Raw genomic sequence first — 19,640 nt, 5'->3', positions numbered from 1 at the left:
AGTTCAGAAACGACCTGTGGCAAACAAATGCTAGCACACCATTCTGCATTAACCGTTCTTTGTCCCTCAAGAGGAATAGTCGTAACATGGCCGGTTTCGGAGACAAACGTGGCCACCATTTTTTTTGCAACACTCCGTGAACGAACAATTTTTGTTGGCTTCAACTCATTTTCGAACACCCAAACTCGTGGCTGGTTTTTTGTCTCGGGTTCGTACGCGTATATCCAGGATTCGTCACCTGATACAATGTTGTATACAGCATTTGAGGATCCTGCGTGGAATCTTTCGAGAGTTCTGACGCACCAAGTAACGCGAGCCGCTTTTTGCTCTTCACAGAGCGAATGCGGTATCCATCGGGAAAACAACTTTTTTACACCTAATTATTCATGCAAGATTATTTGTATTTGACTCATGCCAATGTCTAAAGTTGCCTGAATTTCGCGGTATGTCACATGTCGATCTTCCTCAATCAGCTTAGGCACAGCATCAACGTTTTCTTGGGTGACTGCAGTTTTTGGACGACCTTGACGGGGATCATCACTGAGCTTGACACGTCCACGTTGAAACTCAGCAAACCAGCGATAAATTGTGGTTTTGGATGGGGCTTCATCACCAAATGCAGAAATCATCCGGTCAACACACTGTTTTTGTGTTAAACCACTTCGAAAGTCATAATAAATCATCGCTCTTGAATTTTCTCAACGACTAAACAAGTTTGACAAAACCTCGTGACAAGACCGAGAATCTTTTTTTAAATAAATAAATGGTATTCGATTTTTAAAACCAAGGAGTTTTCAATTAAAAAGATTTTAATATGACAGGAACAGTGGAAATATTCCATTCCCGATACTTTTAGTGCAGCCCTCGTATATAATAATAAATATAACTTATGAAACTGGGACTCTTTAGTTCCATACGAAAATATTAATTATTTTATAATAAAAAAAAAACATTTAAAAATTGTTCTGAATCGACTAACAAGGATTGGGCACCATTTCCATCTCTCAGCCCATTGTTGTAAGTAAATGTTTAATTATTTTTATTTTTTACTCAAATAATAAGTGATTATCTAATAATACCATATATATGTTATCTAATTTGTTGTAAAAAATACTACTTATATTAGAATAAATAGATATTTTTCTTATGAATTATTAGATTCCTTTTGTTTATCAAAAAATGTTATTTGTGCAAGTACTATTTATTTTCGGCAAGATTTTATTTTGTGGCTCTTTAAAAAATTAAAAATTTTTCGAATCGGAATGTTTGGATCTTGCGACACAAAATGTTGCCGACCTCTGCTCTATACAACGCATTCGTCGAATATAATGCAATCCTAAGCTATTCTATGGCTGATCGGTGGCCCTGGTCGTTTCTTTTTAAGAACACATCGATTGAATGAGCACGAAATTAGTTGTTAGTCTTGATCAGTCATTGCCAATCCACGTCGCCGGCTCACCGACACAATCACCCTACAATTGAAAGGATGTTGTTTTGTTTCGTTCTCAATAGAAACCGGCCGTGTTCGCGGATATTAAAGAATTTTCGTGTTTGAAAAAAAAAACGTAGTATATGTACCAACATACTCGAGAAATTGTTAATTTTTACTAGTTTTGTGCGTGCCAAATGTGATTTTTTAAACAAAATAAACTCTATCACTATTGAGTGTTGGACTAGAATTTTTGACATTAATGTAAATGACGAATATTTTAGCTTGTTATTTATTAGTGTACTAAAAACAATAAGTTAAAAATATTGACATCAATTAATTCGTTTTTCGACAAACTAAAAAAGAAATATGTTTTTAATTTTCTTAATGTTCTTCTTTAACATTCAGTCAAGACAGTGTTTTCTTTTTTAAATCATAACGTAATCAACTTAAGATTTAAATTCACTATTTTCTAAATTATAATGTGTGTTGTGTTTATTATGTAATATTGAATTCATTTAATTAAATATTAAGGTCAAATTCTTGATAAATTTAAACTAAGATTTTAGCGTATGCATTAAATTAAAATGGAACAAATAAAATATACTGAACTAGATGATGTATTAAGTAAATTCAGCATCTTCGGTCGTTACCACATCGAATTGTTACTGTACTTAGCATTTGCCTACGCATCGAATTCGATGTATTGCTCCAATTACATATTTGCGGCAGAAAAAATAGAGTACAGGTGAGTATTATGCGATCATGCATATACATATGTATACCTATATATTATTTTTACTGCCTCAAAAGACATACTAACAGACGCACTGATCGCTTACAGACTACTTAGGAGGGACTCACTTTATCGTGGATGGCAGAAACGTAGGTACTGTGTTTAAGACAGTTTAAGACAGTTGAGTTTACTGGTGGTAGGACTTGTGAGTCCGCACGGGTAGGTACCATCACCCTGGCTATTTCTGCCGTGAAGCAGTAATGCGTTTCGGTTTGAAGGGTGGGGCAGCCGTTGTAACTATACTTGAGACCTTAGAACTTATATCTCAAGGTGGGTGGCGCATTTACGTTGTAGATGTCCATGGGCTCCAGTAACCACTTAGCACCAGGTGGGCTGTGAGCTCGTCCATCCATCTAAGCAATAAAAAAAAAAGTGATTATACGAACTAAGTTACGATATTTATATTGTGAATTTACCATAATAACTAGTCAGGTCATAAGTATTGTCACACAGTAAAAACTTTTCTTTTAGAATGCTGGCCACAAAAAAGTTTATTGAATTCGAATTTCGAATTGTTCATGAAAATAAAAATGCATACTTTTAGAATTTTACTCATTTTTAAATATGGAGTGGACGCTTAAAGAAGACCGTGTTGCAGTTATTGCGTTGCATCGTTGCGGTTACGCGCCAATTCAAATTTTTAACATACTGAAAAATTTGAACATAACCAAAAGATTCGTTTATCGTACCATGAAACGATACAATGAAGACTCTAGTGTAGATGACAGGTCAAGAAGTGGTCGCCCTCGGTCTGTTAGGACTCCAGCAGTGATAAAAGCTGTGAAGGCGCGAATTCAAAGAAATCCCAAACGTAGGCAGAAACTGTTGGCCCTTCAGATGGGGTTAAGCAGAACCACGGTGAAAAGGGTGTTAAATGAAGACTTAGGGCTTCGGGTATATCGAAGAAAAACAGGACATCGTTTGAATGCTCGTCTAATGGACCTGAGACTGAAGAGATGCCGCGCTTTGTTGAAGCGGTACGCGGGAAAAAAATATCGGGAAATTCTTTTTTCGGATGAAAAAATTTTTACCTTAGAAGAGAGCTACAACAAACAAAATGATAAGGTGTACGCACACAGTAGTGAAGAAGCGAGCAACCGTATTCCGCGTGTCCAACGAGGTCATTTTCCATCCTCGCTCATGGTATGGTTGGGAGTTTCTTATTGGGGCTTAACAGAGGTACATTTTTGTGAGAAAGGTGTAAAAACGAATGCAGTTGTGTATCAAAATACAGTCCTGACGAACCTTGTGGAACCTGTTTCTCATACCATGCTCAATAACAGGCACTGGGTATTCCAACAAGATTCGGCGCCAGCTCATAGAGCGAAGAGCACACAAGACTGGCTGGCGGCGCGTGAAATCGACTTCATCCGGCACGAAGACTGGCCCTCCTCCAGTCCAGATTTGAATCCGTTAGATTACAAGATATGGCAACACTTGGAGGAAAAGGCGTGCTCAAAGCCTCCAATTTGGAGTCACTCAAGACATCCTTGATTAAGGCAGCCGCCGATATTGACATGGACCTCGTTCGTGCTGCGATAGACGACTGGCCGCGCAGATTGAAGGCCTGTATTCGAAATCACGGAGGTCATTTTGAATAAACTTTAGTGTCATAAGAATCTATGTTTTGTTAAGTTCATTTTGGTATATGAATGGTTACATAATGAATAAACTTGTTTCAATTATTTTACATTAAACATGTGACAGAATTTATGACCTGACTAGGTATGTTCAAATTAAATGACCAGTTTACATCAAACGGAAGATCTTCCACCGGACCGACGATCCTGCGCACTGTGGATGAAAGCCTTCAGATAGTAAGAGTTTACTAGTGGCGGTAGTAACACGTGTTGGCGCAGTCAACCTTCCTATTAAATTTCTGCCATAATGCAGTCATGTGCTCCAGCTTAAAGGGGAACGGTCATTTTATAAACTAATTAAGATTTCAAGGTCACATCTCATGTTAGACAGCGATCACATTCAAATTGTTTTTCCTCTAGACTCTAGAAATCAATTAGCAGTAACAGACCAAGACGCGAATGAAAAACTTTTTTTTGGTACCTAGTAAGAGACTTTAAATTATACAGTAATATTTCACTGAATCACAAAACTAGACTGTTATTTGAAATTTGTTTTATTTCTACTAGTGCATACTCGGCCTCCTTTGTGGCTGGTTTGCCATTCTAGGAAGTATCCTAGAATAAAATAGAATAAAAAAACCTATTTTTATTTTATTTTAAGTCGATCTACCAAACAGTTGATATGCCTATGTGATATGTTTTGAATTTCTTAACAGAACTCAGAGATTATGTACCTACTACATAATGAATACTGACGGAAATAGGAAAATTTACGTGGAGCAACTTATTTGGTACAATATCCATCCTTGATCTCAATATGAGGAAGTGGCCATGCTGTTGACAGCATACTTAACTGCTTCCGATCAACAAAATGATAATTGAAAACAAATTGTTATTGTCGTATATAAAATAAAAGGGATTTTAAAATCAAAACTGAATAAGCAGTTATACTAGCGGCCCGCTCCGGCTCCGCTCGAGTCTTTAACAAAAATTTCAACGATATTTGACGTTGTTATATTTTTAAAAATAAAAGAACACTTATTGCGACATAACTATAATAGTTAGACACGTGCTGTCGCAACACTTTTTTTAAATAATAATGTGTTCTACAAAGTCGTAGTAAATCATTTTATTCTATCACTAGCGACCCGCCATCGCTTCGCTTCGGAAACATTAAAACACACATGAAACAAAAAATAAAAAATAAATTTTTTTTTAAAAAAAGTAGCCTATGTTCATCAGGGACAATGTCGACTTCTAATGGAAAAAGAATTTTTCAAATCGATCCAGTAGTCTCGGAGCCTATTCGAAACAAACAAATCTTTCCTCTTTATAATATTATAGTATAGATGAATAGTTTTCGCAGGGCACGCGATGTTAAGAATTTTTTGGTATTTTTTTACACCTTGGGTTACATTATTGGAGTTTTAGTAAGGATCCCTATTCTATGTCACTCGGAAATAGTGTAGCTTCCAAACAGTGAAAGAATTTTTCAAATCGGTTCAGTAGTTTCGGAGCCTATTCAATACAAACAAACAAACAAATCTTTCCTCTTTATAATAAATAATATTAATTATATTATTAGTATAGATTACTTTTCGAAGGCCGTCGCCGCGTCGCCAACACCACCATATATACAACGCATTAATAACGTTATTATATTTTCAAGAAAGATTTGATTACTTTATTATTGGTTGTAACGAGAGAAATCCTAACATTATAGCCAGTAAGGCAAGTTAAGCTCACCGATGAGTTTTCTTCGGCACGACACAGTAAGTGTACTGGAAAATAAACGTTAAAGCTGTGTAGTGTCGAATGTAGAATCGCATTACATTCGCGAGATGTTCGAAAAGGTCACTAAAAATTTCACCGAGCGTGGATAGCTGCGTTCTGTGGTGTCAGCATACTGCGATCCCAATTAACCTTCACTAGGATAACATATATACAAATGAGCCTCACACGCGATATTTGACTTGTCTATACTATGGGCCGCAATACCACTTAATACCAGATAGCGCGTCTGCTAATCCATAAAAACTAACAAATGCTTTAAACTCTATTTAAATAAAGGTGTGTGTGTGTGTGTGTGTGTGTGTGTGTGTGTGTGTGTGTGTGTGTGTGTGTGTGTGTGTGTGTATTTCTATGCATATATATTGTTTTGTATCTTGTAATATGTATATAATATTATTATATGTAATGTTTACTGTATGCACTAGGTTTGTGTTCCTAATTCTTCTTTCCTTTTGCGGGTCTACTGGAAGAGATTTCAACATGAAATAAGTAGTGCCCTTGTACTCTGTATCCTTATTGTCGTATTTCTTCTAACAGCTGTGTGTACAAAATATCTTAAATAAATAAATGAAATAAATAAAAACCTTTACAGTTGATAAAATTTAAACAAAAGATAATTATTGAATCGAATAACATTGACCTCAATATTTTTTTTCCAGGTGCACAGATCCGTTATACAACAGCTCGTCTGAAAGAAACACAAGTAGATGCTTAGAATGGTCCTACGAAGATCCTCATTCGTTTGTGGCAGAAGTAAGTATCCATTGTCTATATTATTATGATACATCACAATTATGTATATGAATAAGCCATTGTTCGATACAATAGATAGACAGAATAAAGTTTTCTCGAAAAATTCTCAAAATTATCAATTATTTTTTTACAAAATATTGCGGTGTGGTATTAGTAGTATCAATTAGCAACCTTGCCAATTCTTGGTCTTAGTCTACTGATTTCTTTACCCAGCGTTCGTTGAGTACTAGGAAGAAAATATTATTATTATTTTCTTCGATTTTCACGAGTCGTGGATATGATTAAACTGACTGACCGTCATCCGTGACCACGAAAACCGTAAAATATTCGAAACATCGATCGTTTGCGTAATTATTATTAATCATAAATTATTTTATTAATTTATTAATAATATATTATTAATTCGGTAAAAATAGTTTTAATCGTTGTTATTTTGTTTTTTTTTCTACCTCTGCTAATGGCCTTGAGAGGCTATTCCAGCTTCGCCCTATCGTGTAGATGAGCTCACGGGGCTCGAACCGGGAGTGTTGCTAACACTGGCCCTAGCACGTGCAGTGCTTCGGACAATCTACCACCGGGTCAAAAATGCGACCCACTGAGAAAATCCGGCGAGAAACTCAGTGCAAGCGACGGGGTCGGCGAGGACGGTGACCGGTGCTTGAGGTACCTAAAAGCACCGTTAAGGTATCAGGAGGATGCGTAAAGACGGACGACAACGACTGATTACCATTCGGTCCACAGGATTGGGTATGGAATTTCCGGCGACCATGACAAAAGAGTTTTCGTGTCGTGCCGCCTTTTCAAAGTGGCGCAATGATGCCAACTATATATACTTACTGATTGAGTCAAGCTCCAGGTCATCATGAAAATCCACATTCCTTAGGAACCATGTTGCTCCGACGGCTATCCTGCAGAAAACGGGATTGAATGACTTGAAGGGGTTTCAAATTAGTGCGGGCCGCGTGATCGCTTGCATAGGTCATGACGGAGCGTATGTAAGTTTTGTCATCAAGTTGTGTCATCTTATTACGAAGGTACAATTTACTTTGCTCGCAAATCATGGGACAGAGGCGTCCTAGTATAAAGGCGGCACGATCGCGTACCGTTTTAAAGTGGGGTCGGAATGAAATCCCTCTGTCAAGGGTGACGCCTAGATATTTGATCTTCGAAGCCCACGGTATGGGCTGGTCAAAGAAAGTGATGGGGCGAATGGCGGAGCTGTTAACGCGCCTATTAGGGAGTGCTGCTCGAAGTGGTATTCGGAGGGCGACCCCTTTTGAAGAGCACCGCTGTGCTTTTCGTGGGGTCGATGTCAATGCGTCACTTCCAGGACCACTGTCCCATGGTGGCTACTGTGATCTGGAATCATCAAGTGTGGGCTGGGGTGCGGTTTGTGTACCTGCCTTCGTATATGGCAGCGATTTTTTCCACGCCGAGACGGTGGGAACCGCAGCCGGTACGAAGGCCAGCTTCGGCCCTGAAGGCGTCGAAGTCTTTGCGCAGACGGTTCTGGAAGCTGGGTGATTCGGGCGCGGTTTCCCTAACTCGCGAACGTTTGGTGGTCGCGTGATCGCCGAAGCACTTCACGCAGCCGGAGTCATTTTGCAATTCCGCGCGAGCACTTATCGAGGATCATACGGTTTGCCTGGAAAGATTCGCATGTTGCCTTCCGATTTTATATCCAAACTAAAGAGGTAAACATTACAATTGGATATCTTCACTAGTGACACGGTCACGCTCTGTGTGCTTAATGCCAGTTTTTTAACGTTCTCGATAGCGTAAAAGTTAACTCGAATTTGTATGTGTTTGGAACGTTTGCCCACGTTTGCCACTAGGGTCCCGGTGCCTATTACTAATTGATTCGCTTTACATTCAAGAATACGTTAACGAATTCAACGCTCTAAGTCAATCTGGAGTACCTACTTGTTTCTGTTAATATTTCGTATCCTACTATCATTTACATTCTTCACATTTATATTGATTTTCTTTTATAAAATGAAATTCTAAGATTTCTTGTTATTGAAGTAACAGATGTCAGGCGTTTCATTGTATGTATTTTATTATTTAAGTTCTACTGTATGTTCAGTTGGGCGTCCTTAAACAAATAAATTAAATGAAAAACATCGATGATCGTCGCCGGGCGACCTGTAATGACTAATTACATTGTGACTGAAACATTCCGTGGTGTACTGAAAACAACTAACTGGTGTGTTAAGATGTTTGTTTATGCCTACGCAGCTCTAAAGGCGATCGTTCACAATCAGTCACGAACATTAATAAGGCCAGGGATAAAGCTGCACAAGAAGACGCAGAACGGTAATAATAACCCGGAAAAAGTCACGCACGTCCATCTAGCCCCAAACTAGGATTCCCTTTACCATAGGAACATGATACTGATATACATACTTATATGCTTACTAGTTGTACCCGTCCGCTTCGCTGGGCGTTTAAAATTAACATTATTATTTCTCACCTCCACAAAGATTCTCATCATTAACGCCCCCGCAACTGGTGTAGGGAGTCCAACACTCATATAAATATTAGCCTATCCATTAAGTACATGTATCTTCTACATGGATACCAAGTTTCAAGTCAATCGGATGCATGGTTCAATAGTTATAACGGAACATCCGTAAAAACCACAGTAGATTTATATATTACTATAGATGTACATATGGAAAACCCAGACGAAGACCTAAAAAATCCTGTACATCACACAAATATTTGCCAGATGTGGGAATCGAACCCACGACTCTAGGATCATTATCAGGGGTGCCAACTATGCGCCAGCGAGTCAGCGGTGTTTTTAACATCTACCATAATTACGTATTTAAACGCGGTCACTTCTAACGCTGATAATTAATCTTAACTTTCGTCTAGTAAGATGGAATAGCTAAGGTTACATACGTAATGATGTTGACATGCTATTATAATGGACACGTTAACGTAATCATTTCTAATTCTATACAAAGTCATAAATAATAAAGTAGAAAAAACAATAATATACAATATAATAAAATAAAATAAACAATAATAAGCAATAATAATATTGATAAAACCAGCTAAAGCAGCATGAAGAACACAATACAGACGCTGCCGTTGACCTTAGTACAAGGTACAAGGTAGTACCTACTTCAAGGAGCAGCTACTTAACCGATAATTATACTAATTACAATTTCTTACACATTTTTAGACAGTTTTAATAAATAGGCCCCCTCTGATTTTACTTGGAGTATGTAGTACTTACATATCGGAAAATCAAAAGAATTTTTACAAAAACAGTATCATGTTTTCGAATATTTTTTTTATTTTCATTTCAATCGAGCAAACGACCCATTTCATGCTAAGTGGCCACTGTCACTGCCAAGCTGCTGCCTATTGTATAATTAACAGGTTTGTGCTAATATAAGTTCCAAGCAACAATATTTGAACCGTTGGTGTTTCGAGCATGGACCCGCTCGGTGTAAGCTCTTCTCTTTGCCGTAGAGTACCATAACAAGCACCACCCAGCCATCGTTCTCGTCGAACCCGTCGCTTATGACGAAGGGCTCGACGAGCGAATTAACCCATAGACACAGCCCACTGAGTTCCTCGCCGGATTTTCTCAGTGGGTCCGTTTCCGAACCGATGGTAGATTCTGCGAAGTACTGCTCTTACTAGGGCTAGTGCTAGCAATACTCCGGTTTGAGCCCCGTGAGCTCACGTATATGTCAGGGCGAAGCTGAAATAGCCTCTCAAGGCTATCAGCATAGGAAGGAGAAAAAAAACACGTTTCAATATGTGTGGCGGAATTTACGTTATAGATGTCTATGGGCTCCGGTAACCACTTAACAACAGGTGGGCCGTGAGCTCATCCACCTATCTAAGCATTAAATAAAAATGCCGAAACCTTAACTTACTGTTTTTTTATTTTTTTTTATTGCTTAGATGTGTGGACGAGCTCACAGCCCACCTGGTGTTAAGTGGTTACTGGAGCCCATAGACACCTACAACGTAAATGCGCCACACACCTTGAGATATAATTCTAAGGTCTCAGTATAGTCACAACGGCTGCCCCACCCTTCAAACCGAAACGCATTACTGCTTCACGGCAGAAATAGGCGGGGCGGTGGTACCTACCCGTGCGGACTCACAAGAGGTCCTACCACCAGTAATTACGCAAATTATAATTTTGCGGGTTTGATTTTTATTGCACGATGTTATTCCTTCACCGTGGAAGTCAATCGTGAACATTTGCTGAGTACGTATTTCATTAGAAAAATTGGTACCCGCCAGCGGGATTCGAACACCGGTGCATCGCTCGATACGAATGCACCGGACGTCTTATCCTTTAGGCCACGACGACTTCTAAGTATCAAAAAAAACACTTCAACCAGTTACCACCAGTTTTTCATTATCTATTTTTTTGATATAGAGCCATATCATCATATATGTTTGTAATATGACGAAACACCCTTAAAATCCTTATATATCTCTTTGGTAATAAAGTTTCAGATTGGCGATCAAGAATGGAAACGTACGCTGGTTGGGACAGTACACAGTTTCGGCTATATGATCGGTCTACTGCTCATAGGACCCATATCTGACAGGTTGGTCAAATTAAATTATCAGTTAGACGCAAATTATCATTTGCCAATGTACATAATAAACGTATTTATTGTTCCCGTAGTGCAGTAGTGCACGGGTTCCCAAACTTATTTTGTCTACTGCCCACGTTGAGAATAAATTATTTTTTAGCCCCCCCCCCATTTTTTCACCTACTTAAAAACCACTATAGCGAGATTTCAGTCTATGTCTAACCGTTCTCCTAGATGAAATTACTAATCGCCTCCCAAACCTCTCACAACGCCCTCATTTGTTTCTGGGTCTCTTTCCGCCCCCCTTTAGGCCCGCAGCGCCCACAAAGGGGCATTATCATCGACTTTGGGAAAGGCTGCCGTAGTATAATCATTGTACTATAAATTTTATAGCACTTCTTTTCCTTGACTATTCTCTTGCCTGTCTTTTTTAAGGGGTAGCAACAGGATATTACGGATTTATAATAAGCCACACGTTTTACATTTAATTCTAACTATATTTAAATATGACTTCACTAATTATTAACTAATTAGCACGTTCGTATGTGGCAATGCAATAACGCATGTTCGTAATGTAACGGCGTGTTTGAGTTAATCTATATATTAATACGTGAATCAAAAACTTTGTACCCCTTTTTACGAAAATTGCGCGGACGGAGGAGTATGAAATTTCCCACACTTATACAGAATATAGAGAAGGAGTGTACAATATTAATATTTTCTTAAATTATACATAAAAAATACATTAAATCAATAAAAAAAGCGTTACACTCACTACCATGTATTTGACACGCACACGCATCCATACTATTTGTTTATTGCCAAACTTTTCTTATTACTTAAAGTCTGTGGTAAAATTGAGAATAGATACAATATTGTTTGTCTTTAATAATATTTGTCTATAGTGTAGTCTTGGCGAAATCTGTAATTACAGAAGTAAGTCTTTGACAACAGAATCATAATAGTGTACAAACTTATAATTTCAATTAATTATAGTCGAATTTCGACTACCGGAGGACCACTAGTTTTAATAAAATCATAAAACACAAGTTGCTAGACAACAGAAGTGCGCAGTTTTCAAAATGTAAACAACAACAAAAAAACAGCTCCCAAAATATGGCCGAGTTAACGCCCACTAAATTCTAGAACATTAATCGCCGTGCCAAGCTAACTTGGACGCAACATAAAAAAAGAAAAACCTGTATACGGAAAATACAAGCTCAAGATCGATTTGGAAGTTTTATTTAAGAAACACAAGCATCCAAAAGGCTGTGTTTAAATATAATTGTATTGTAAAATACAAGAACCCGTAAAGTGACCTTGGTTATTCACATTCACTATCTAAAATCGAAGCCGAGAATGGTGACTTAACGAAACATTAATTAATAATAGGCTTATTATGCTAGCCAATTAAAATATATTCCATGATTGATTTGTTACGAAGGTTAGGTATGTGGCTGTGATAACCGTTTGTTTACCTTTAAATCATTATAATACAAATGCAAATGCGGTAAAATACTGGGCATATTTGCGTGGAGACGATCACAGAAGATCGCGTATGACGACTAGATGCATTCCCGAAGCAGCTGCCCTTGAACTGTTAGGTGTTCTCCGGAGGCGCTCGGACAGCTGTTAGCAAATCCCATCTCTCCTAACTGAGCCCGTGCTCGCTCATCTGTCCTGGTGAAAATCGAAAGGCCTTCGAGCTATCAGTATTCCTTCCTTCCTAAAAAAAAACACGACTCTGGTTCTGCCTCGACGAACTATCCTGGGCAAGTAAGTTGTATTGTCAGATAGCAGCCTTGCAATCCGGTCACAAAAAAGATCGTCGATCTGACGTTCTGTATAAGGAGATGGAGAAAAAATAGTTTCGAAAGCCCTGAAGAAGAGTGGCCCTTCGTAAATACTCTTCAGGAGGAGTGCCTTCTAACTTCGCCTTTAGTGCAATTCGCACTTTCTATGAAGTAGCCTTCTACAGACAGATCTATTCATCTTGGTAACCAAAAGTAAAAGTTATTCATTCTAAACAACAAAAAACACCTAAATATAATGCTCATCACTACATAGTATAAAACAAAGTCGCTTTCTCTGTCCCTATATCTGTCTGTCCCTATGTATGCTTAAATCTTTAAAACTACGCAATGGATTTTGATGAGGTTTTTTTAATAGATAGAGTGATTGAAGAGGAAGGTTTATATGTATAATAACATCCATTAAATAGTGGAGAAATCAATAATAAATTACAGCTTCCGAAGCGAAGCGAAGCGAGGGCGGGTCGCTAGTTGTTTAATAAACAGAAACTACTTAAAATATTTTTTTTTTTTTTTACGGCGTTACTTATTCTTTTTCCTTGCTTCTTTCGCTTTTATCAAACATATTATGCTCTTAAGAATGTGACCAACTATGGAGACGTGACTATTGATGTTAAAACTTAAATAGATCACTACGTCATGTAGACAAAATGATAATGTTGATTTGGTCACGCTGTTTCGAACAGGGGGAATCTGTTCAAACATATAACTTATGTTTTAATGAGACTTGTTTAATACGTACCGTAGATAATTATTATAATTAATGCTAATGTTACGGTTTACTATCAAATTTATTATTTCCTCTAAAATCGTGAGTATTTTATATTCATACAGATACTTCTAAAAGTACTAACTTTTTTTACAAGAACCCATTATCGAAATATTAGACAGGTACTGATTTTTGTACCACTTTGGGCGATGAAAAAATAATGTAGTAGGACGTATTGACGACGTATACAAGTAGGTGTCATCAATCATGATGCTTCCAATATAAGCCACAAAACAGTTACCCGTTCCGATCTGAAAAGTGGCCCAGCGTTTATACAATAAAATGGAGACTTTTTTGTGGCATTGCTGAAGTCCATGGGCGACGGTAACCACTCACCATCAGGTGGGCCGTATGCTCGTCTGCCTACAAGGGCAATAATTAAAAAAAAAAAACTTCAAGCTCATGTCTTATGGTAATTGGCGATGTTCGAGTTATTATGATATGGTCCATAATCATTAAGATCATAGCTTAATTATAATAATAATAATAATACTTGGTTCGAAGTAAGTATCAGTTGAATGGAATATTTTAAATGTATTCAACTGATAATTATTTTTAATTAATGTATCTTTTTTATTTGATTGGTTTTGTTAACTTTAAGTATGTTTCAATGACACTATGTACACATATGGACTTGTTGTTGTCTGAAATAAAATAAATCATTCATTCATTCATTCATTCATTCATAGCGAAGTCAATCAGTGACAAAAAATAACTATTTTTTCTGTGTGTTTCAGGTTAGGGAGAAAGAAAGCTATAGTTATAACGGGAGTTCTTGGCGGTGCTTTCGGGTTAACCAAAAGCTTCACGTCATGGTATTGGGTCTACATTGCATTGGAATTTCTTGAATCAGCTCTAGGAGATATATGCTCTCCGCTTTATATTCTCAGTAAGAATTTTACTAGATGATTAAAATATCAGACGTGAAGGCTTTTATAAAAAAAAAAACATACTGGACAGCCAAATACTTCCAAATCAGTTTGGCGATCAAATTTATTAGTAGTTTGTGCAGTTCAGATAGCATTCAACCATAATAATAATAAAAAGATTGAATCATTCTAAATAGATTTGAAAACAGACTTTTTTTTATTGCTTATATGGGTGGACGAGCACACAGCCCACCTGGTGTTAAGTGGTTACTGGCGCCCATAGACATCTACAACGTAAATGCGCCACCCACCTTGAGATATAAGTTCTAAGGTCTCAAGTATAGTTACAACGGTTGCCCCACCCTTCAAACCGAAACGCATTACTGCTTCACGGCAGAAATAAGCAGGGCGGTGGTATCTACCCGCGCGGACCACCAGTACAAAAGACTAAGACATAATCGTTATTTCAGATATTGAAATTGTATCTACGAAGCGACGAGTCTCGTACTACCTACTGTGCAGCCTTGGGTACATTTTGGGCAGTATAATATTACCATTAACAGCTTGGGCAGTGCCATACTGGAGGAACTACCTCCGCGCCATATACACACCGGCATTCCTATTCTTCTTTTACACGTATTTAATAGATGAAAGCCCGCGATGGCTTCTCATCAAAGGAAAAAAAGATAAAGCAATAACAATATTGAAGAAAGCTGCGGTTAAAAATAAAATAGAATTCGGTAAAGGGGTCTTGGAAGATCTACATACAGAGGACCAAAAAGGGATTGGTTTTTTCAATCTCCTGAGATTGACGTTCACTTCGCCGACGATGCTAAGAAGATGCGTTATCTGCATTATATGGTGGGGCACGTGCACATTCGTGAATTACGGTTTGATCATAAACTCGGTCTCATTAGAAGGAAACAAATATGTAAACTTTATACTGATGTCGGTATTAGACATCCCTGGTAATTTCGTGATTATGTACATATTACTGTACTACAAGAGGAAATATCCACTTATTGTGACGTTTTTACTTGGAGGCGTCTTGTGTATGGTGCAGCCCTTTTTGCCTACAGGTAAGTTATATGAAACTCGTTTTAGTCTAAGATCAATAATGAATTAATCGTAACTAACTGGCGAACGGATTCTTTTCTATTACCTCCTAAAGCAACAAAGCGCGCTGGCCATGTAATGTTGAGTTGTCATCGATATTAGCGAATATCAGCAATGCAGAGCTAGGCCACTGCTATAAGCTGACCATAAAGCTAATAATTAAGTAGAAGAAGGATCTTAAGAAGGAAGGATATTACTGCTGGTGCAAGAGGTCCTTGTGAGTCCGCGCGGGTAGGTGGGTACCACCACCTTGCCTATTTCTGCCGTGAAGCAGTAATGCGTTTCGGTTTGAAGGGTGGGGCAGCCGTTGTAACTATACTTGAGACCTTAGAACTTATATCTCAAGGTGGGTGGCGTATTTACGTTATGGATGTCTATGGGCTCCCGTAACCACTTAACACCAGGTGGGCTGTGAGTTCGTCCACCCATCTAAGCAATAAAAAAAACTAAACTTTCGTTATTTTAAATTAGAATTTTAATAAATAATTGAACACAAGATTCTCTAAGAAATTTAAATATGTAATAAGAATCGACAGCCTTTAGTCATTGTAGGTAAGTAATTAAGGTCTTAATTTCTGTCTATGACAATAACGGTTTGTGTTATAAATAATATCAGATTACCAAAATTATAATTCTGTTAAATTCGAACTATTGAAGTGTTATGACGTCACCTCACTAAAGTTCAGGACGTTTCTGCATAGCGCCCTTTGAGCTTTGGTAACCAAACATCAATAAGTGACAGCAAGTGGTGGCAGTGCCTTTTTTTATTGCTCAGGTGGGTAGACGAGCTTACTGCCCACCTGATGTTAAGTGGTTACCAGAGCCCATAGACAGCTACAACGTAAATGCGCCACCTATCTTGAGACATGAGTTGTAAGATCTCACTTTTAACAGTACAACGACTGCTCCACCCTTTAAATCGAAACGCATTACTGCTTCACGGCAGAAATAGGCAGGGTGGTGTTACCTACCCGTGCGGACTTGCAAGACGTCCTACCACCAGTAAATAAAAGTTAAAAATAAAAGCTGATAAAAATTCCTAAATAAACGATTCACTTCAAATGCCAAACTATATCGGCATTATCTGTTAAACTCAAATTAATTATAGTCCTTGTTTCAGATCTTCCATGGTTATCGTTGATAGTGTACATAACAGGAAAGCTGATGTCTTCATTTTACTTCAGTATCACGTATATGTACACCTCGGAGCTGTTCCCGACGTACACCAGGAATTCTATGCACGCTCTGTGCTCATCTTTGGGAAGAATCGGTTCTATTATTGCACCGCAGACCCCTCTGCTGGTAAGAGATATTTCACTGTACTAGTGTTCCCCAGGTAGTCGAAATTCGACTATAATTATCTGAAATTATAAGTTTGAACATTATCATGGTTTTATTGTCAAAGACTTATACTTCTGTGATCACAGATTTCGCCAAGACTACACATTAGACAAATATTAATAAAGACAAACAACATTTAATCTATTTTTAATAGATTTTATGACCTGGTAACTAAGACCTTTAAGTCATGTCTTATTTTAATTTATATTCTTAATTTTATGAAAAATGATAATATGGAGTGAAATGAAATGAAGATGATTGATTTGAGACATTAATCAACTGGGATGAAATTTAATGAGATGATATGGGATGAAATATAATCGCAGTAAAATGGTGGTCATTTACTGAGATTTTTTCAGTGGACTTTTTGGAGGAACCCGAGAAGTTACGTCCAGCAGCTTTGTTTCATTTTCCCACATTTGTGCACTTTCACAGATATTAAACAGTTAATAAACCACCATTATTACACATTTAAACCCGAAGAAACACTAAATAGACAAAATAAAACAAATTACACAACTGCACTCCTCGCGTTCCCGCCAAAAAGTCACATTTAATCTATTCTCAATTTGACCACAGACTATAAGCAATAAGAAAAGTTTGACAATAAACAAATAGTAGTCATGCGTGTGTGTGTCAAATACATGGTAGTGCGTGTAATGTTTTTTTTTATCATTTTAATATATTTTTATGCATAATTTAAAAAAATATTAACTTTCTGCACTTCTTCTCTATATTCTCTATAAGTGTGGGAAAATTTATATTCATTCGTCCGCGTAATTTTCGTAAAAAGGGATACAAAATTTTTGCTTCACGTATTAATATATAGATAGAATTCACTAAATAATACGTCTCAAAATAGGTTATTACATTCCGGTCCAATAATTTTTTAACATGTCTAGAATTCAATCTGCGACTTTATGCATCCATTATATAATTTTTTTATGTCTGTACTTAGCTTTACAAACCGCCGAATAATTCATGCTTTTCGAATGTTATATGTAATAACGTTTTCGGGTAAACATCGCTTGTAACAATGATGACGTCAAAACCGTGCTATTAACACTGACAAAATAGTTTGTAGTCTGACGAAATAATAATTCATGATAAAGAGTTGAAATCTGTATTGGATTAAAAACCTGTATTACAAATACCCCGGCTCCCTTCTTCTTGAGCCAGTCTAAATATTAGAATAAACGCTACATTCAACGCTAAAAAAGTTTCATCAATATTTTTGTCACACCAGATGGCATACTGGCGGGGTCTGCCATCAATGATCTTCGGCATCTCAGCTGTACTGGCTGGCCTAGTCACATTCCTAGTCCCGGACACCGCAGACGACTCTCTCCCGGACACAGTAAGACAAGCCGAGGACATCGGGAAAACAAAGAACGTTAAAAATATTGAGTGTACATGAACTCAGTACACAGTAGAATAATTAGACAACGATCACCTAAAAGTGACGGCATATCTTAATCTATAATAGCTAACGATAAATACAGTCGAATAATATTAACTAAATGAAAGTCAGTTCTGTACAAAAAGTTTTAATTGATTTCTAGAGAGAGAAGCAGTATGCTAAATAACAACATTAACGTGGATCTTCTCAATGGGTCGCGATTTCGATCCGGTAGTAGATTCGTTCGCCAAGCAGCTGCCCTTGAGTTGTTAGGCTTACTGGTGGCAGGACGTCTTGTAAGTCCGCATGGGTAGGTACAACCACCCTGCCTATTTCAACCGTGAAGCAGTAATGCGTTTCGGTATGAAGAGTTGGGTAGCCGTTGTAACTATAGTGAGACCTTAGAACTTATATCTCAAGGTGGGTGGCACATTTACGTTGTAAATGTCTATGGGCTTCAGTTACTACTTAACACCAGGTGGGTTGTGAGCTCATCCACCCGTCTAAGCAATAAAAAAAAAGGTCTCCTTCGGAGGCGCTCGGGCAGCTGTTAGCAAATCCCACCCCTCCTGGCTGAGCCTTTGCTCGCCCACCTGTCCTGGTGAAACTGGAAAGGCTTCCGGGCCACCAGTTATGCTTCAATCATAAAAAAACAACGTCAGTTGTCAGGTGCCACTGTAAGTACAAATCTAAAACAAAAATCGATGTATTAAAAATTTTGTAGTAAAATTTTGATACATCGATTTTTGTTTTCATAAATTAAAATTTAATGTTATGTTCATAATTTAAAAACTATCGTGAAATAAGTATTAAGACCCAGTAATCGGTAATTTGATATTTAAATAAAAGTTTGAATAAAAATTGTCAATGTGTTTTAATTTTGCGAACACTAATACAACACTAATAACTGTAATGATTATTATAATAACTATAAAAACAATAGTTTTCCAATATCGAAAATGTAATCAATAACTTATTATTTAAACGTTAATTTAATTTAAATGTTCAGAATCTATACTAATATATAATAATATTATAAGTCTACAGTGGTTTTCACGGATGTTCCGTTATAACTACTGAACCATGCATCCGATTGACTTGAAATTTGGTATCCATGTAGAAAATACATGTACTTAATGGATAGGCTAATATTTATATGGGTGTTAGACTCCCTAATAATAATGACAATAAATAATAATGTTAACGGCCCGCCTGATGGTGAGTGGTTACCGTCGCCCATGGTCTTCTGCAATGCCAACGCTTAATACTCTCTACAAGCCTCGTTTGAATAAGGACATGTCACAGCGCTCAGGAAACACCGTAGTGGGATGAACGCAGTGGCTCCAGGTAGCATGGATGAACTCTACTCCGTCGAAGTACTTTGAAAATACTTTCTAGAACAGTGTGTA

General features: G+C 37.5%; 1 protein-coding gene across 1 annotated transcript; it reads left to right on the top strand.

Annotated features, from left to right (window-relative positions):
- Positions 1-1,496: 1,496 nt before the first annotated feature.
- On the top strand, positions 1,497-19,092 carry LOC114250004 (solute carrier family 22 member 3). The gene is made up of 7 exons (XM_028183747.2): positions 1,497-2,177; positions 6,256-6,349; positions 10,838-10,938; positions 14,244-14,395; positions 14,846-15,454; positions 16,612-16,793; positions 18,079-19,092. The coding sequence occupies exons 1-7, from the start codon at positions 2,017-2,019 to the stop codon at positions 18,247-18,249; spliced, it is 1,470 nt and encodes a 489-aa protein (XP_028039548.2). The 5' UTR covers positions 1,497-2,016; the 3' UTR covers positions 18,250-19,092.
- The last annotated feature ends 548 nt before the right edge of the window (positions 19,093-19,640 follow it).

Source organism: Bombyx mandarina, chromosome 13 (genome assembly GCF_030267445.1).
Source record: "Bombyx mandarina strain Sakado chromosome 13, ASM3026744v2".
Taxonomy (NCBI): Eukaryota; Metazoa; Arthropoda; class Insecta; order Lepidoptera; family Bombycidae; genus Bombyx; species Bombyx mandarina.
Note: the sequence above shows the minus strand (reverse complement) of the source record. Positions and strands in the feature narration are given on the sequence as shown.

What these genes read in the sequence shown, in the direction of transcription:
- LOC114250004 (XM_028183747.2), top strand. Translation starts at nt 2,017, where the DNA reads ATGGAACAAATAAAATATACTGAACTAGATGATGTATTAAGTAAATTC. An exon ending in GCAGAAAAAATAGAGTACAG is followed by an intron (nt 2,178 to 6,255) that starts GTGAGTATTATG and finishes TTTTTTTTCCAG; the next exon opens with GTGCACAGATCCGTTATACA. An exon ending in CACCGCAGACCCCTCTGCTG is followed by an intron (nt 16,794 to 18,078) that starts GTAAGAGATATT and finishes TTGTCACACCAG; the next exon opens with ATGGCATACTGGCGGGGTCT.